The sequence below is a fragment of the Chiloscyllium plagiosum genome, chromosome 29 (assembly GCF_004010195.1).
Source record: "Chiloscyllium plagiosum isolate BGI_BamShark_2017 chromosome 29, ASM401019v2, whole genome shotgun sequence".
In the NCBI taxonomy this organism is placed as follows: domain Eukaryota; kingdom Metazoa; phylum Chordata; class Chondrichthyes; order Orectolobiformes; family Hemiscylliidae; genus Chiloscyllium; species Chiloscyllium plagiosum.
The window spans coordinates 35,358,772-35,376,426 of NC_057738.1; the positions used below are offsets into that span (position 1 = coordinate 35,358,772).

Consider the following 17,655-nt stretch of genomic DNA (forward strand, 5'->3'; position numbering starts at 1 on the left):
TTGTGTCACTTAGGTTTGTCTTATTTAATTATATACAGTCATACATTTACACACACTAGCTTTGGGGGAGTACAAAGAGATGACAATACATAAACTGCGAGCCATTAAAAAAAATTAAATATAATGGAACCACCATGTTTTACTGTTATTGATGACAGTAACTTGCACAAATCAGCTCTGTCAAACAAGGTCTTTGTGTCAAGATATTTTCCGAACAGATTGATGAGAAATGTTAGCAGGTGGGTCTTGAACCTGGGCCTCCTGGCTAAGAGGCAGGACCACTACTCTTGCAGTCTTCATGTTGAAAATGGTCTGATTCATTTCCATCATATGTAACAACTTGATTGCATTGATGAAGATGTTAAAGGCGTTTCATTGCAGCCATGAGCTCCTCCAGACTCTGCTCCGTCTCTTGTACAGTCTCTCCGCTGTTAGCTGTGTCCTCCTCCTGCTTACAGGACAAACAGTAAGCAAGAATGCAAGTGAAAATGATCAGTCACTGTAAAGTTGAAATCATTCTCCTAGCTCATTAACAGCTATAAGCGAGGGACAAAAGCCCAAAACAGGTGGGCAGCCCAACCTTCCAAGGAGCCCGATGCAGGGCTAATGCAGATTGGCACAGTCACAGAAAAAAATAAAACATAGCCGAAATGAAGGATCTGTTAAAATCAATTTTCTTTCAACATTATTCCAACACACAGCTTTACTCTAAGGAATTATAATGGTACACTTTTAAAAACCATTTGTTATGATGATGATTTGTCTTGTTACAGTACTAACATTTAGACGTACCTTATCAGGCACCGTGTATGCAACGGTGATTCCCACTGGAAGGTCAGGCACAGGGCCGGATGCAGCTTTCAATTCTTCCTCAGATATCTCCGAAACTAGCTCGATACCTGCACAAATTAAAAAGCACAACACAATCAAATCATTCTGGACACCTGCTAAGATAATTCTTAAAATGAAACGCTGTGAAGGGGCACTGAAAAAGCAAAATCAGTTATAGGTCTCCAGCTAACATATATTTACAAACAAAAGTGCAGTGTCTCAATTTCTCAAACTGGAAAGCTTGGCCTACCTCAGTCTGTACTAAGAGGGGGGGAGACGGAGGGGGGAAAGAGAGAGAGAGAAAAGGGGAGAAAGAGAGAGAGAATCCATACCAGATGTGGGGGAATGAGGTGGTATTGTGGACATAAGGGTGTTATGTTCATCAGGACAACTCCACAAAAGCCTGGCTAAGTTCTCGTCCAGTCCCTACTCCTTCACAACTACTTCGAGATTTATCCAGTGAAAACCCCCCCAGATATTCAACATCTGATAATTGTGGGAATCAAGAATTGGGAGAAGTTCAAGGAAGATGATTGTCAGAGGGAAAGAAAAGATAGATCTGATGGAAAAGTTTTCAAATCAAAGGAGAAGGCTGAAAATCCAGAATGCAGAAACATAATGGCTGTTACTAGACAGAGACTCTAAGTGGAGTCAGGGCTAGGATAGAGAGAAGCCCCATTTCAAAATCTCAGGAAAAAGGGGGTCACAACCAGTAGTTATCATCATGATGTATAAGTAGTCCCTGATATGGGACAGAATTCAAGCAGTTGGGCAGTGATGGCTTGAGACACAGAGAGAGAGAGAGAGAGAGAGAGAGAGAGATGCACTGGAAAAGATCAAGTCCAGGGAAGTTGTGATGCACTGTGCCAGCTGTTCACTCTACAGCTGTAAAGTTCCACCATCTGTCCAACTGCACTCTGGCTCAGCTCCAATCAGCACAGGACCTTCTGCACAACCACAGGTCGCCAGGATGAGAACATCTTGAACTTTCATCATCCCCTCCCCCAGAACTATCTGGACCCGCGGGGTTTTGACAATAATTAAATATTTATATTAATAAAATCAGCCGCACTCAAATGGATCTTAGTATCACAGAATCCCAACAGTCCAGATACAGGCCATTGAGTCTGCACCAACTCTCCCACCCAGAACCCGTAACCTGACTTTTGCCATAGCTAATCCATCTAGCCTGTGCATCCCTGAACACTATGGAGCAATTTAGCATGGCCAATTCATTTAACCTGCACATCCTTGGATTCTGCGAGGGCACTTGAGCACCTGGAGGAAACCACAGGGAGAATATCAGTGTGGAGTTTTCACAATCACCTGAGGGTGGAATGGAACCCAGGTTCCTGGTGTTGTGAGGCAGGAGTGCTAACCACTGAGCCACTACACCGTCCCAAGTTACCCCAGTCTTACCCCAGTTGTTTTCCTCATGTACAATCTGTTCATCCTCTTCAACTAATTGTTGCTTTGGATGCGTTGCTTCTTTCTTCTGTTGGAGAGAGAAATGGAATGTCACTTATCCACCTTCCACAAAGTCTTACACATGCAGAACACAATGTTTTGACCATAGGTAAACAAGGAAGGAAAGAAGTTGAACAGAAATTTCCTTTCACTTCTGGTGCTTGAGTTTAAATTGAACCTCGTTTAAAAGGGGCTGACAGTGCCTGTTCTTGTTGACTGGGAGGGTTCTGTCTGAAGGTAATTTTGGGGGGGGGGGTGACCTCACTGCAGATCCCAGAAAGCACAACAAAGTGCTACGATCACATGATAAGAGGATGGAGGGGTCAGAGGGGAGGTTGCTGTCTCTGATGTCAGACCGGAGGTATATTGTTAAATTGAGCAGAGAGAGACCTCTTTTTAACTCTAAACTCATCTCTGCAGGAATTTAAAAGATCAGGCACTGTTCCCCACTGATATTTCTAAGTGAAAGCAATAAACCATCTATCCGTTGGGATGTGAGATGAAAAGATGTATATTTATTTTATATACACAACTCCCATTTTTGGAATTTGCATTTCAAAATAGAAGATATGAGAGTTATTTTAGTGAGGAATTCTCTTTTCAAACGTAAAGGTCAAAGTGTTCTTCCTGAACAATGACTAAATCTAGCATTTTGTCATTAGCAGGTGACCGTAGATCCCTGTGGTGTTAATGGGCAGCTGTGACAGGTTGAGTAAACAGTGAAGACCATTTGCCTTTTCAGTTCAGTCTAGTTCACTACAGAGGACTCCAGGATAGAGTTTAGAAGCAAGTTTAGTTTTCTAGCAGTACTTCAACAAAACAGTTTCCTCAGGAGAAGGGCTGAGTTTGTAAAGCTTCCAAACCAGAAAAGAATTTGGGTTAGAGTTCTGCAGGTTATTAAAACAGAGAAATTTTCAGCGCTCAGATCTGAGAGAAGTCCATGCCGGCAGACTTGGGAAGGACTCACTGAATTGTCTCCACATGAAATGAGAAAGCCAAGTAGCAAGTTAAGAGTGAAGACAGGGTAATTTCTTTGGACCTGAATCTCCGTAATGGATAGGAACAGGAGCAGGCCATTCAGCCCCTCGAGTGTTCTGTCATTCACTAAGATATGCCTGCCTTGGGCCCATATCGCTTGATGCCCTTGTTGAATAAAAATTTGTCTCCGATTTAAATTTAGCAATAGAATTATCACTGACGGCCATGAGTTTTGGGAAACAAGTTGAAGCATTGATTTGCAGTGTGTTTTAAGATCTTCAACTGTCTTCCAACTTGATCTTTCTATTAAAAAAAATCTTTTGTAGTCATCACATTAACTGATCAAAACAAATGATCTATCAAGCCAGGTTTCATGTTGGGATCTCATTTATCGAGTGTTATCATCTGCTGGGATCATAGCAGCTGAAAGAGTTAGTTCCTTTGTACGAACTGCAATTCTCTCAGGAAGCAAAGAGCTGAAGGGCTGTGGTTAAGTGCCAAGTTCCACCAGCCTGCCAAATGGCTGGGTCAGAGCAACACAAGCAGCTCAATAATTGGCAAACCTTCCATCTCCATGGCCACATGATGTGCAAGGACCAGGGAATCGAAAAGAAAATAAACAGCGAAAGGGTGTGGGCGTAAGGAGCAGGAATCGACGTCTGTGAACAGGGCACACCTTAGGGACGGACTACTGCTTAAACTGATGGACCACCTTGTAGTCTTCCTGTCGGAGCCGGCAGCTTTGATCATCGCAGTTCGGATTTGGTTTCATTGCCATTGTTGGAAAGAAGTCTTGCATTGCATTATAGCCCAAGTAGTAACTCACAGAGCCAAAGCCTAGAAGGTACCTGAAAAGAAAACAGAGTTGCTCATTAAATAGCCATATGTAACTCTAACTTAGATATGCTGATGTTGAGTTAGTTTCAGGGGTGTTTGTTGCCTGAAACTAGTGCAGCCCTTGGAAATTTCAGCTAACACTCATAGGCATCATTCTGGACACCAAACCACTGTCAGCAAACATACTCACACACAAACACACACACACACACTCACACAGCATGTCTGCAGGTCAGTACGGTGGCTCAGTGGTTAGCACTGCTGCCTTACAGCACCAGGGACCCGGGTACGATTCCAGCCTCAGGCACCTGTGTGGTGTTTGCACATTCTCCCCGTGACTGTGTGGGTTTCCTCCGGGTGCTCCGGTTTCCTCCCACAGTGCAAAGATGAGCAGGTCAGGTGAATTGGGCATGCTAAATTGCCTGTAGTGTAAAGGTATGTGTAGGTTAGATGCATTGGCCAGGAGTAAATATAAGATAATAGGGTAGGGGAATGGGTCTGGGTGGGTTAGTCTTCAAAGGGTCGGTGTTGACTTGTTAGACCGAGAGGCCTGTTTCCACACTGTACGGATTCTGTGATCTGTGATACACTCCACCCTCCACACATAGCAATTTAAAGTCTGACTTACTTCAGGACATTTTGTACAAGCAGCCCAGCTACGACGCCCATGGTGGTGGGTAAACTGGCCGCGCACACCCCTTCACGTTTCAGCGTCTTTTCATCAATGTTCGCAGCCACCACAAGTGGGGGGGCACACTGCAAAGGGGCCACACACAACAGGCAATGTCACAACGTGTCGAGCTTAGTAAAGAAAAACTTCAAGTGATTGAAAACTTGTTCAATGTTCTCTGGGATCAAGGGGATAGAGTTTAATTAACAACAGTTAACCAGTTTTCCAACTTATTGTAAGATTCAGACTGTTTCAAGTAAATGAATTACTTACACAGAGGTCTGATAGATTTTATTTTATTCTGGATAGTAACACAACATGAAACAAATGGACCATTTTGGTGGTTAAATAAAACAAATTACTCGCTTGGCGCATCTTGGAGCTGTGAGGCTGAATAACCAGTTTCCTCAGGAGAAGGGCTTAGTCGGTAAAGTTTCCAAAACCAGAAGAGAGTTTGGATGAGAGTTCTGCAGATTATTAAAACAGAGAATTTTTCAGCGCTCGGATTTGAGAGAAGTCCATGTCAGCAGGACCTTGGGAAGGACTTACTGAATAGTCTCCAAAGGAAATGAGAAACTAAGGAGTAGGCTAAGTAGCAAGTTAAGAGTGAAGACAGGGCAATTTCTCCAGACTTGAATCTCTGTAATGGATAGGAACAGGAGCAGGCCATTCAGCCCCTTGAGCCTGCTCTGTCATTCCAGAAGATTCAACATTCAATAAGATATACCTGCCTTGGGCCATATCCCATGATACCCAGTTAAAAAGTGCTGATACCTGGATCTCCATTTCTATTCTACCCAGCTCCCTCCTGCCTCTGACACCTCCCACCTTTACTTTTCCAGGCTGAACAATGCCAGTGTATCCATCAAACTGAAGCCTCTCCACCCTGGAATCATTCCCATACACAGGAACCAGTTTCTGCATCCTCACACCCTTCCTAAAGTGTGCCGATTAGAATTAGATACGTCCAAAACATTTACACTCTCAGCAAAAACTGCCAAGTCTCAATGACTGGGATCAATGTGATATCACGTGAACGCTCTTTGAACTTGAACAGATGAGTTTAACAGTTCAAGGAAGGTGTGTCAACCTTTACATCTCTCGCTGTTTGTCACGTGGGTGGGCTTTGATATGAATCTCTCTCAGCTGCGGCTGCCTATTAAGTTGTCGTGATCAAAAGCAGATCTGCCCACCCCCGATCAAATGTAACCTTGTGCTTGAGAAAACATGAAATAATTTTACACAAACAGTAGGTCATTCGGCCCTTTGAGTCAGCTCCACTATTCAATATTGGTTCGAGACAAAAAGAAAAACTGCAGATACTGAAGGGTTACACCTAAAAAATCAACTTCTCCACCTCCTGATGCTGCCTGGCTTGCTGTGTTCTTCTAGCCTCCTGCTTATCCATCACTCAACATGATCCTGGCTGATCATCCAACTCAGTCCCCTGTTCCCACTTTCTTCCTATACCATTCAATCCCTTTCACATTAACTATATTATCTCCTGCTTGAAAACTTTCAATGTTTTGACCTCAACAGTTTCCAGTGTCAGAGAATTCCACAGGTTCACCACTCTCTGGGTGAAGACATTTCTCCTCATCTCAGTCCTTAATGGACCACCCTGTATCCTTACTGTGAATCCCCAGACATCAGGAACATCCACCCTGTGCTTACCCAGTCTAGTACTGTGCAAATTAGAGAGGTTTCAATGAGATTTCCCCCTGCCCCTCTCGTTCTCCTTCTTTAGCTTAGACAAGGGTCATTTGCAACATTTGGAAACAGAAACACAATAAACAGCAATGGACCTACTGCAAAACAGGCCGTCTGTCCTGGGATAAGAAACTGAATGTGTCCCGACACTGCATTCTCACTGACCCCGGACTCCATCCACACCTGATCAAGCTCATTGCACGCCTGTAATCCAATAAACACATGTCAAAGATGGACAACCAGCAGAAGAGAAACATCATCTTATAACTCTCTGTCCGCGCCCGCCCCCCCACAAAAAAAAAAATCAGTTCATTTGAGAACTCAAATTTGCATTTGAAAACTGAAAAAGTGCCACTACATTTACTTCAGTGACTCTGAATCAGATGAAGATTGAAGCCAACTTACTGTGTTGATTGCCATTCGGGCCTCAAAGTTGTCCACACAGCTCAGTACCAAGTCCACAGGCTGTCCTTCCTGCAACCCACCGTTCCTAATGGCAACCAGAATCACATGGGACGGGTTAACCTGTTGCAGAACAGTTCAGGCTGGAAAGAACTATAACATAAATGACGTATCACCAAGGGGTATGTGTGGTTGGAAAGCGGGGAATATGCTCAAAACACTCAGGCAACTTACTTAGAATGTTAAAGAAAACTTATGGCATCTGTGTCCAGGTTACCCTACTGAATAAAACCACAGGAGGATGTGGTGCAGTGGATAGCAATCTCTACCTCCTGGCCCGAGTCCCACCTCATGCAAGAGGGGAAGTGGGAACAGGGTGTTGACTTGGATGATAAACCATGATTACACTGAAGGGTGGAGCAGGCTCGCTGGGCCGAATGGCCTATTCCTGCTCCTGTTTTCCTTGTTTTTTACATGTTTATGTAAAATTGTTCTGTGGTTTCACAGGCACCAATTCACAGTTAAGTTACAATCTGTGAAGATCTGTTTTTGATCACGATTACTTTGTGAAGAACCTTAATTGGAAGAGATTCATATTGAAGCTCACCCACACGATAAATGGTGAGAGATGTGAAGGTTATCACACCTGTGAAGTTCATCTGTTCAAGTTCAAACTGTTCATGTGATACCACATTGATCACAGTCATCAAGACTTTCCAGTTTTTGCAAATAAAAAGCTTACTCCTCTTCCTGTTAACTACATTTCTATAAAGTGACTAAACAGGTCAACTGTCGATCTGTAATTCCTCCTGGTGTAGCAGGAGGGGGAGAATCTCCTGATCAGCCAGAACCATGTGCTGGCTACACTGCTACAGACTCCAGGCACTTACCCTGAGCAAGATTCATTCTCGCTGTGAGCGACAAGCTCATACTGAAAACCTCAAGACTGTCAACACTTTGCTGGGCGATTTGGCAGAGCAGAGGTCTTCTCCACACGAATCCCTCAATTCCCCAGTTGCTGTGTGAATGTTCCAGGTCTGTGCACTGCAACAGCCCCTGGAGTCAGTGTGTCCACACACTGACCAGCCTCTCCCAGCAGCAGATCCAGAGAACACCAAGCATCAGTGAGAGGTTTGGAATGGGATGCTCTCCCTGTTAGCTGAGGGATAAGTACAGGGAGGCTGAGGGGATAACATGGGAAATAGGGCCAAATGGTCTACCCCTGTACCACCATTCAATATGACCATGGCTGATCATGCAATCTCAGTATCCCATTTCCGCCCTCTCCCAATATCCCTTGATCCCTTTAGCCACAAGGGCTATGCCCAGCTCCCTTTTGAATATATCTAGCAAACTGACCCCAACAGGTTCCTGTCAGAGAGAATTCCACAGGTTCCCAACTCTGAGTGAAGAAATTCTTCCTCATCTCAGTTCTGAATGGCTTACCCTTTATTCCTAGACTGTGATCCTTAGTTCTGGACTTCTCCAACATCGGGAACATTCTCCTCACATCTAATCTGTCCAGGATTTCATGTTTCTACGAGATTTCCCCCTCTCATTCTTCTAAACTCCAGCAAGTACAAGCCCAGTCGGCTTTCCGGATTATTTATCCTTGATCAGCACCACTCTGGAGATTACCACCCCCGTGCTTGCGGAGCCTTGCGTGTACACATTGGCTGCCACGCCTCTTATGTTTATAAGAAGTGTAGGACCGTCAACCCCTAATGCATCTGGCCTACGTACAAAACCAGTTTGATCATCCCTGGGACAGATACGCACACCAGAGCGAACACCGAGTGAGAGAGTAACTGGACATTTGCCTTTCAAGAGCCAGCACAGACAATGGGCTGAATAGCTTCCGTCTGATTGTGAAGATCCGACAGAAAAAGCACTTTAAAGTGGCATCTGGAAAATGAGGGAGCATGATTCACACTTTGCAGCTCAGGACTAACCGGATTCGATCCATAAAATGCTGAAAGTTGTCCATTGTAGTGACATTGTAGTTGTGAGTTTCAAACTGAACATCAGGGTTAATGTTCCTGAAAACACAAGAAACAGATCATTTCCATTCAGCTCCTGATGGGCTGTCAAACTAACCACATTAGCAATATTAATAATGATACTATTGCACACTATACATTGGATACAAGGTGCAAGGCACTTATACTTTACCATGACCCAGTGGATCCTTTAAAGGATTGAGGATGAGATGATTAAAGATGACAAATTGAGGGGAGGATTGGTTTTATGAACATATGCTATTCCACATGATCATGATTGATCTGTTCGTAATTTCTAATCTACTTGCTCCTCCCCCACCCCCCTCCAGATATTCTTGACTAACAAAGGTTCTATCTCCCTCTGCCTCAAAATGACTCAATAGGGTGGGATGCCCTTCGGGTGCCCTCGATGGGCTGAATGGCCTGTTTCCACACTAGATGACTCTGCCTTTGTCACTCTTTGGGCAGAGCATTGCACAGAGTCATGATCCTTGTAAGAAATTTCTCCTCATTTCCATCTTTGATGGCAGAGCCCTCATCGCTAAACCGTGTCCCCTAATATTAACCTCTCCCATGAGGGGATACATCCTCTCAGCACCAACCCTGTTAATCTCCTCAGAATCTTCTTTCAGTCAGATCACCTCTCATTTTCCTAAACTTTCACTAAGGGACAAATGATACACTCAAACTCAGATGGCTAAAGTCAAAAATTTCTTTATTACAAATAGGAGAGGAAAGATCTATTTTGCACTATCCAGTGGTAGCAAGTTCCACATTCCACTCTCTTTCAGGTTAAAGACATTTCTCTGGAATTGCCCATTGGATTTATTTAGTGGTTACCTTATACAGATAACCTCTAGCTTAGATTTCTCTTACATTTACACTAATAACCTCACCCCTCCCCCACCCGGTCAGCCTTCGGTCCTCCCCTTTCACTGAACTTGAGAAAGCTCATTCCAACAGTGATGGATGGCAGAGAACCAGAAAATTCTGGAAATTCTCAAGAGATTAGGGGACAAAAACTAAAAGCAGATGAGTCAACACTTCAGATGTGTCCCCTTTGTCAGAAAGCACTGTGGGTGACTGCAGCTCTCACAATATTGAATTATCAATCCAACTGCAGAAATGTGGGTGCAGGTATTGTTTCTCTCTCTCTCTCTCTCACACACACACAAAAACTAACATTGCACACAAGTTTCTTCAATCTTGCTCATGAGATTAGATTAGATTCCCTACAGTGTGGAAACAGGCCCTTCGGCCCAATCAGGCCATGCAGACCCATTTCCCTCTGACTAATGCATCTAACACTATGGGCAATTTAGCAGGGCCAATTCACCTGGCCTGCACATCTATGGACTGCTCATCTGCTGTCATGATTTAGGGCACAGCTAGGTACGTCTGTTGCTCAAATCGTAATAATGAAGAGAGAAAATGTTGGAAATACCAAAAGATCAGATAATATCTATTCAGAGAGTGACCAATCCAGGTCAGTGACAATCATCAGCTTTTGACTCAAAAGCTCTGAATGCCTGATACCAACAAAGCCACCGTGGTGGTTGTGGTAGTAGGGGTGGGAGACAGTCTTTCACCCCTGCAGCTGCTTTTCCATGACCACATTCATGGAAAGTTCCATGGATAATGCAAATTGGATCTTTCCATCAAACAAAGAATAGAATGGGTTCACTGCTGAATTCCCAACTCAAGGAGAGGGAGGAACACGAGTCTCTCGGTGGTAATGACAATTGCTTTACCTCAGTGTGTGTTTAGCTGCTTCCACTTTACTGAGGCCGGCTTGATGAGGCTGAAAGAAAAGTCTGTTCATATTTGCCAGTTCGACCTTGTCATAGTCAAAGATTAAGAGCTGCAAGTTAGAAAAGGAAAGGAAAGGAAAGATCACTCGGGTTGATCCAGTCACCCGCTTCATTTGACCAACAACTGAACTTCACAGAAGCATTTCAGGGCAGAAGGCCATTCCACCCATCATGCTGTACTAGCTCTCCAAATGGGCATTACGACTCGGCACCACTCTCCTGCCTTTTCCACAGAACCTGGTTTCTGTTGAAATAACCTAATGCTCTCGACGGCCCCATCAAACCCACCTCCGTCACACTTCAAGGAACTGCATTCCGGACGGTAACGACTCTCAGAGTGAAAAGGTTTTCCTCCCCACTCCACCCTTGCTTCTTTTGCAGGTCACTTTAAATCTAAGTCCTGTCATTCACGCCACTTCTATGAGCAGGAACAGTTTCTCCCCTTCTCGTTCTTGATTGGTAGTTCTTTTAACAACCAAAGGTATTACAAGAAATGGGGTAAAAGCAGGTATATGGAGTTACATCACAGATTAGCACCATGTGTCTCGAAAGTCCAAAGGGTCTCTTCCTGTTTATACACTTAACAGTGTAACATACTCCTATATTATGGTCGTGCTAAAGGACATCTTGCACTGTGCTGCTTCAGAACATTCACACTCTTAATCTCTTCAGGAAGTGTCTATTTCTTACACCCTTGGACAATATGATATGACAAGTATGAAATATAAAAACGCTTATGCCTGCTAGATTTACAATGTCAAATTTAAAAGTTTGCGTGGAATGGTTTTGTCGTTTATTCAGTCCGTAGAATGAAGGTCAAAAAGGAAGCAGAGAGTTTGTATTACCTTACCAATGCCACATCTTGTCAACATTTCAGCTGTCACACTTCCAACCCCACCGACACCCACTACTGCCACTGCAAACTCCCGAATTTTCTGTTCGTACATATAGAATGAAAAACAAAGTCAGTCTTATCATCACGAAACCACCCAACAGTCACGCAGTCACCGCTTATTTGCAAAGTCAGCTCACCTCATAATCTGCAACAATTCCCATCCGTTTGAGAGCCATCAGCCGACTGAGTAAAATAGAAAGTTTTTGAAGTTAGAATAAAATAGAGAATGTAAACTGAATTTAATCAATTCTCAACAACATCACAGGGCTTTGGTGAGATCGCATCTTGCGTCCCATGCAACCCTTTGGTTCCCCCGAAGGGAAGGATGTACCAGCACTACAGCCCGTGTGGCAAAGGTTCATTAGATTGGCTCCTGGCACAAGAAGGCTGTCCTATGTTGAGAGATGAAGTATTCCCATTGTTTAGAAGAATAATAGGCAATCTTAGTGAAATATTATTGATTTGGGTGGAGTTTGACAGGTGTGATGTAGTAGTACAGTATATCATCATTTCGAAATTTAGATTTTAAAGTAGAAGTAGACAAATGGTTTCAGTGATGTGAAGACATTTCTTTCAAACATAAAGTCATTTGGAACAGATAACTAAAGACAACACATGACTTAGGTTCAGCACCTAGCAGGATACCGGCGATGTTAACTGAACTTCTTCACTTCAAAATTTGGTCAGATCTTATGACAGAAAAACTGACCAAAGGCCACAAGTAGTTTGAGTTCACAATCAGGTTTCAGTTCAGAGGAACAGTTTCACCCGAGAAGGAAGACAGGTTAGTTTGTGAAGTCTACAAGTTATAAGAGTTTATGTAAAAGTTTGAAAGCCAACAGAACTGAAGAGAGGGTTAAGCTGTCAGAACTGGAAAGGAATGTAGGCACCCAGAACTGTGAATAAATGTCTAAACCAGCAAAGCTGGGATGTCAGTGAGGAAGGGACTTAAAGCGTTAGGACAGCGGTGATATTTTACTGGGACCCAATATCTGTAAAGGTGATGCAAGGAACAAGATTAAACCTTCCTTTTTTTGCTGATAATATTAAGAGCTTTCTAAACCTTATATAAAAGGAAACTTTGTTTCTCTTTAGTGAGATAACTTGTGTTGTCCTGTTAAAGGACACTGACAGCCTGCCGTGAATATGTCCAGTAGTCAACCGCCACACTAACCAAACTGCAAAAATAAAATTTACAATCTACGAAGTCAAGTTTCACGCTGAGATTGACTTGTCCAGTATTATTGTCAACTGGGATCTGAAGACGGAGACATGGAAAGGTTGTTTCCGCTGGCAGGGGAAATCTAGAGAACTGGGGCACTAAGTCTCAGGGTCATGGGATGATCAGTTAGGACTGAGAAGAGAAGTCTCTTCACTCCAAGGGCTGTGATTTCTCTCCGGTGGAATATATTTAAAATGGGAGATACAAACTTTTAATCCTGAATCAAGGAATATGGAAGAGGACAGTGAAACAGAGCTAGTACAGAAGATCATCCACGATCGTTTCTAACAGTATAGCAGGTTTAAAGGGCCAAATGGTCTACTCCTACACCTATTTCACAAGTACTTATCAATTCACACAATAATAGGGATCTGGAATATCATGAAGAGCTCCCAATGTAACTTCCTGAAGATATAATCAGCTCTTTGCATAAATGTTGTACATTACATGAAACAAACTTGGGATCACTGGTTGAAAATCAAGTGAATGAGAACAATAGAGAAAGGATTACAGTGTGACGGTGGTTACAGAATGGGATTAAGTGAGTTGCTCATTTGGAAGCTGTTACAGAGATGGTGAGTCAAATGGCTGCCTTTTGTGCTGCAGAAATTCTATGACTCAGAGTCTTGAGGAAAGGACCATTCAAGATTTTTAAAATTTCATTCACAGCATGAAGGCACTCTTGACCATCTCGAATTGCCCTCAAGGAGGGTAGCAGGATCACCCTTAGAACTGAATGGCTTGCTCAGCCATCTGAGGGAGCTGGAGAGGTCTTGTTGCACCTGAAGGCCTTATCTGGATTGTAAACATTCCTATGTTGCATTAACTTCAGAACAAAGAAATTGCTTTGCATATCAATACAAGTTAATAAGATAATATTACATACATGCTTGACCTGGTGAACTGAGAACACTCTAATGTCTACATTTGCATAGCTTGCACACTCAATTAGCAAGGCACAATTGAGGACCGCAGATTGAGGAAATCAGAGTCTAGATTAGAGTGGTGCTGAATCTTCCTGATGAAGGGCTTTTGCCTGAAATGTCGATTTTCCTTCTCCTCGGATGCTGCCTGACCTGCTGTGCTTTTCCAGCACCACGCTAATCTAATCTACACTCAATTAGTAGCCAGTCTTGGGTAAACATTGGTCTCTGACCTTTGGCCAAAACAATTATAGTTTTTCCACCATCCAGGGCCTTAGCAGCTAAAGGTATGGCTAATAATCATAGATCAAAGGAAGCCAGGATGGGGGCTGAATGAGCGAAGGGCTGTCAAATCCTGGATTTTCAGAACAGATGAGGTTAAGAGAGAGAGAAAGAGATGCTTGGTCATGGAGGGATTTAAATAAGCATAAGCATGAGAACTCAAAACAAAGAGAAGGGCAGGGAGTCAGTGTAGGCCAGTGATGGGTTAGGGGTGCAGCTTTCTGAAGTCTTTCTCCATCCTGCCTACGTGCTGAACTTCACATTTTCCCTCATTATTGTCCATCTGCCAAGTTTTTAACACACCCACTTAACCTGCCTATATCCGTCTGGAGACTTGGTGTGTTCTCCTCACCACTTACCTTCCCACCTATTCATGTGTCATCCACTTTCCTCATCCAAGTCATTAACGTATGAAGCAAATAATTGTGGCTCCCGCGCTGCTCCCTGTTAGTTCCTCTGTTAGTTCCAGGCTGACATCCTGAAAATGTCCCCTTTATCCCAACTCTGTTTTCTTCTAATTAGCCAATCCTCACTCATGCCAATTTACTACACCCTCAAACCCTTTTTAAATAACTTAACGTGTGGCACCTTATCAAATACCCTCTGAAAATCCAAATATATTACATCCACTGTCTCCCCTTTATCCATCCTCCCTGTCAGAATTCACTAAATTTATCAGGTGTAATTTTTCCGTTACAATTCTGTTTGGTTATATTTATGCTCTGCTGATACATCCTTTATTATAGACTCTCAAGATTTTCCCAATAACTGATTTGGAACTAACTGGCCTATAATTGCCCTTTTTGATTCCCTTTTAAAATAAGGTGCATATTCTCACTCATTCTCTCTCGCGCTCACTGTCACTCACACACACATTACTCACACTCCACTCTCTCACAAACACACCGTCAGTCTGTCACACACACACACTGACAAATATCAACCAGTTATGGACATTAGAACGATCCTGACAAAAGTGCTGGATGAGTTCAAGATATGGGGCTGGCCAGCTTACTAGTAAAATTGTAAGCTTTTAAATCAACAGAAGAAAGCTTACGTACACCAACATTACAACAAGTGTATTTATTTGTTAGTTGTGTCAGACTGCAGTAGCTGCGATTAAGTTGGGAATGACTTGGCACCATATGGTAACTTACAAGTCATGGTTCGTTCACTGCAGAAACATTAACAAGTAACGGGAGAGTAAAAGGAAGACTTTCACAGCGGGGTGCATGAGACAAGCGGCCAATGTAGAATGCAGCATCACCTGTAAGGGTTGGAATCCACCACCTCCGCGCTCATCTTCTCTATTTTCTTGCGCTGGCACGGCTGCTCCCCCGAGCCGGCTTTCCCGGCCCTTTCCGCCGCCAGCTCGTCTTCGAGAGCTCGGATTTTCGCCTGTAGCTCCGGTACCGTGGCCATGGTAGAGCCGGACCGCTGAGCTTCAGGCCAGAGAGGAAGAGAATGGAACGCCACGTATCACTGCCGCAGCACGGCCCGAACGTTGTGACATCAGCGGGACGCGACGTCACAAAGGACCGAACGTAGTGTAGCAAAAGCCGGACGGAATGCCGCGCTGATTGGTCAGATCTGTAGCTCCAACATTGTAGCGACTTACTCAGTGACTGGCTTCCCATTGATAAAAAACACTGGACCGGCCACCCCTGTAGTAATCATCTCCCAAACACAAAGGAACAGTGGTAGTGTTCCTATCTCTGAGCCAGGAGGACCAGGTTCACAGTTTAGATTAGAGTGCACAAAGTTAAAAATCACACAACACCAGGTTATAGTCCAACAGGTTTAATTGGAAGCACACTAGCTTTCGGAACACTGCTCCTTCATCAAGTGATTGTGCAAATCATGACTAGAACAGAGTGGTGCTGGAAAAGCGCAGCAGGTCAGGCAGCATCCGAGGAGCAGGAAAATCGACGTTTCGGGAAAAAGCCGTTCACACTCCTACCTGCTCCAGAGGTGTGTCATAACACATCGATGATTTGGAGGTTCCCCTGTTGGACTGGGGGTAGGCAAAGTTAAAAATCAGGTAGGTAAAAACAATGACTGCAGATGCTGGAAAGCAGATTCTGGATTAGTGGTGCTGGAAGAGCACAGCAGTTCAGGCAGCATCCGATGTGCACAACATTAGGTTATAGTCCAACAGGTTTAATTGGAAGCACTAGCTTTCTGAGCACTTCAGGTTGCGACCTGATGAAGGAGCAGCTCTCTGAAAGCTTATACTTCCAAGTAAACCCGTTAAGACTATAATCTGGTGTTGTGTGGTTTTTAACTTTGTCCATAACGCATCTAAACTGCTTGAATGGTAAGTACGTCTCCCAGCCACAACTGTCCCTCAAATATATACATAAATGAATTATAAACAAAGTGCTGGAAATGGGTATCAAAAGAAAAAGAACGGTCAGCAGAATCTGGGTACAGAGAAAATATTAACATTTTAAAATCAACTTACTGAATGGTGGTGCAAGCTCAAAGGGTCAACTGGGCCTCTCGCTCCTTTGATCAAGGCAGAATACTGCAGATGCTGAAAATCTGAAACAAATACAGAGAATGCAGGAGAAAGTCAGCAGCTGCAGCAGCATCTATGGAGAGAAAAACAGAGCAAGTGTTTTGAGTCCGGCATAATTCAGAAGTCTTCTGAAGAAGTCATAGAGATGCATAGGAAACAGATCGTTCAGTTCAACTCGTCCATGCTGACCAGATATCCTAAATTAATCTAGTTCCATTTCCCAGAACGTGGCCCATATCCTTCTAAACCCTTCCTATTCATATACCCATCCAGATGCCTTTTAAATGTTGTAATTGTACCAGCCTCCACCACATCCTCTGGAAGCTCATTCCATACACGCACCACCCTCTGTGTGAAAAAGTTGCTCCTTAGTCCCTTTTATATCTTTCCCCCTCACTCTAAACCTATGCCCTCTTGTTCTTGACTTCCCCGACCCAAGGAAAAAACCTTGTCTATTTATACTATCCATGCCCCTCATGATTTTACAAACCTCTATCAGGTCACCCCTCAGCCTCCGATGCTCCAGGGAAAACAGTCCCATCCTGTTCAACCTCTCCCTATAGCTCAAACCCTCCAACCCTGGCAACATCCTTTTCTGAACCTTTCACGTTTCACATCATCCTTACTATGGCAGGGAGACCAGAATTGCACACAATATACTGGACTCGGAAGTGAACCTGGTTTCTCTCTCCACAGATGCTGCCAAGCCTCCTAAATTTCTCCACATTCTGTGTGCCTACTGTTGTTCCTTGTTTGTATGAGTCCAACATGGCTCTAAGAAACATCTTCAACAGAAACAGTAACTCCACAAATGATGCATTTTTCTGTTTTTTGATATAAATGTTTGTACCTATTCAGATAAATGTGCCATTTTCTCTTCCGCTAGCTTTCTTTGGGACTGCCATAGCAAAACTGAATATTTTCTTTTGGTTCTGTGTTCCCATCCCACCTATGCCTCTAACAGTACTTCAAATTTAAAATTCTTGCCTTGTTTTCAAATTTCTCTATGGCCTCCCCAGAATCTCCAGCTCCCACGCAGATCTCTCTGCCTGATCAGTCCTGGCCTTTGAGCACCCAGATTTTGATTACTGCACCATTGCTTGTTC

The 17,655-nt window shown here is 43.6% G+C and overlaps 1 protein-coding gene across 2 annotated transcripts; it reads right to left on the bottom strand.

Moving 5' to 3' along the window:
* Positions 1-15,536, bottom strand: uba5 (ubiquitin-like modifier activating enzyme 5). 2 transcript variants are annotated; one of them, XM_043719517.1, is made up of 12 exons: positions 15,296-15,536; positions 11,739-11,784; positions 11,552-11,641; positions 10,647-10,756; positions 8,848-8,934; positions 6,899-6,983; positions 6,593-6,697; positions 4,742-4,869; positions 3,989-4,124; positions 2,251-2,326; positions 793-899; positions 1-451 (listed from the first exon to the last, which is right to left on the bottom strand). In XM_043719517.1, the coding sequence occupies exons 1-12, from the start codon at positions 15,448-15,450 to the stop codon at positions 362-364; spliced, it is 1,215 nt and encodes a 404-aa protein (XP_043575452.1). In that variant the 5' UTR covers positions 15,451-15,536; the 3' UTR covers positions 1-361. The 2 variants fall into 2 exon arrangements, with proteins under 2 accessions (XP_043575452.1, XP_043575453.1); XM_043719518.1 differs by having other exon boundaries at positions 1-448; positions 15,296-15,535.
* Positions 15,537-17,655: the final 2,119 nt, after the last annotated feature.